Consider the following 2,362-nt stretch of genomic DNA (forward strand, 5'->3'; position numbering starts at 1 on the left):
CTTCACATGTAAGTTTTTTTCATAAATGAATCGGCAATCTGTTAGGGAAGTGTGAGTCAGGCTAAAATCAATTTTCATTAAGACGTGAAATATCCTCATACTCACAGTTTACTCTCTTGATTAGATAAAGGGTTATTGTTTGAAATAAGCTTTTTTTCCAAACTACTACTATAGCTTTTAACCACCAATTTTATGCAGTATGTCAAAAAAAAAAAATCTTGGATTCCCTACTTCAGCAAAAGAAGGCTTAAGAGATACGTCTATTCACAGTGAATGAACCCAAAGTATAAACCTACTTCCATCTTGAGAGACGGGTGCAGAAGCTTCTGACAAAACTGCTGGGTTGGCAGGGTTTGCAGAAAAGGCAGTTTGAGCCTGAAAAAGAAAAGAAGGAAGTTCTAACAACATGTTATAAATACTTAAAATTCTTACATAATTTATAAGTTTAATCCCATACTTCCAAAAAGAAACAAAAACACTGAAGTTTTATTCAAGAAAGTTTAATTTCAAACACTTCGGCAATAAATTTTTCAAAGGAAATCTGCAAATGAAAAATATATTTCATTGTGGTTACTAGAAGCTGGGAACAGGAGGGGAAAGGAAGGATAGAGAGAGGTTGGTTAATGGACCCAAAATTATAGCTAGATAGGAAAAATAAATTCTAGTGGTGTTAGGCATCTATAATTACCAACAATTTAATGTATGTTATCAAATGGCTAAAAGAGAGATCAAGTGTTCTCATCACAATGATATACTTTTTGTGATGATGAATATGCTAATTATCCTGATTTGATCATCACACATTGTATACATGTATTGAAACATGACTCTGTATGCTATAAATATATAAATCAATGTTTCAATTAAAAAATAAATTCCTTTAAAAAAACTGAGGAAAATATATTTCATATCCTAAATATTTTTAAGATTATCATATAAAAATTGAATAAGCACCATTCTACATATCTTATAACCAATATTTTATACTGCAGCTGAAAGTTAATGAATATTTTCAAAGTGCATTCTAAAATAGATGGAAACACATTTTACATTTTCATTATTCTTTTACTAATTAGTCCAATACTTTTTTGCGTAAGGAAAAAAGCTGTCATGTTTATATAAAAAGTCACTTATCAGAAAAACTACAAAAAATTAATACTTATTAAACTGCTAATATTTGTTTCACCATTTTAGCATGTCCCACTGAAATAATCTGTATCTTTATTTCAGCAAGTATCAGAAAAATATTACAAATTATGCAAAAAAGCATACTTTACCACTTTACATAAAAGGATGATAAAATAATATAATTCATAACCGTTAAACAAATTTATCAAAATTATTTTGACAAAGTATATACTCATATTTATCAATACTATTCATGCTCAAGTATGCTCAAGTAAATCTCAGGGCTACCTTCATAGCCTAAGTCATACTAAGTATCCCACTGATGGAAACAGTTTGTCTTTTATTAATAGAGCTGACTTTCTCAAATAACCATATGTCACTTAGAGACGAGTTTTGTAAAAAGTTGTATGACCAATCTCTATCACTTCTTAAAACTTAATCAGAAATGTCAATTAAAAAATGAAGTTTATACTTATATTTCAACCTAGCCTTGAAATCAATACCAAGAGTAGTCCCAAAAATGCTTAGAGAGATGGAAGCTTAACACAGCCTACAAAAGCTCTGAATGATACTAAACTCACTTGGACTGTAAATGTTCAATATACTTGTTATTTAGACATTCTTTAATATTTATTGTTTCATAATTTGTTAAACATTCTAAATTAAAACAAAATGCAGCATGAAAATATTTATAAATGTAAATAACAATCCACAAATTCAAAGTGGGTTGAATTTTGAAAGTTCTTTCACCATCCATCAGCTAAAAGGAGCTAGAGGCCAGCTGGATTACTTCTTGAATAAACTTAAAATTGCTAAGTGCTAAAAAGAAATGAGATATCTACCAAGCCATGAAAAGACATGGAGGAAACTTAAGTGCATATTACTCTAACTGAAAGATGCCAATATGAAAAGGCTACATACTGAATGATTCCAGCTATATGACATTCTGGAAAAGGCAAAATTGTGGAGACAGTTGTTTTAGTACGTTTTGTGTTGATACAACAGAATACCTGAGACTGGGTAATTTATAAAGAAGAGAGGTTTATTAGGTTTACGATTCTGGGACAGCTGCATGTGGCATGGGCCTCAGACTGCTTCTACTCACTGCGGAAAGTGGCAGACAGCCAGTGGGTACAAGCAGATCACATGGCGAGAGAGAGGGAGGGAGAAAGGGGAAGGGAGGGAGAGAGAGGGAGGGAGGGAGGGAGGAAGAGGGAGAGAGAGAGGGAGGGAG

General features: G+C 32.0%; 1 protein-coding gene across 1 annotated transcript in view; it reads right to left on the reverse strand.

The window, feature by feature from the left end:
* LOC103591750 (syntenin-1-like) overlaps positions 1-2,362 on the reverse strand; it is a 29,977-nt gene that overhangs the window by 8,623 nt on the left and 18,992 nt on the right. Inside the window, exon 3 of the mRNA XM_008574264.1 lies at positions 297-375. Coding sequence (XP_008572486.1) covers positions 297-375 — 79 coding nt within the window. The remainder of the gene's footprint in view (positions 1-296; positions 376-2,362) is intronic.

The sequence above is a fragment of the Galeopterus variegatus genome, unplaced genomic scaffold, assembly GCF_000696425.1.
Source record: "Galeopterus variegatus unplaced genomic scaffold, G_variegatus-3.0.2 Scaffold1023, whole genome shotgun sequence".
NCBI lineage: Eukaryota > Metazoa > Chordata > Mammalia > Dermoptera > Cynocephalidae > Galeopterus > Galeopterus variegatus.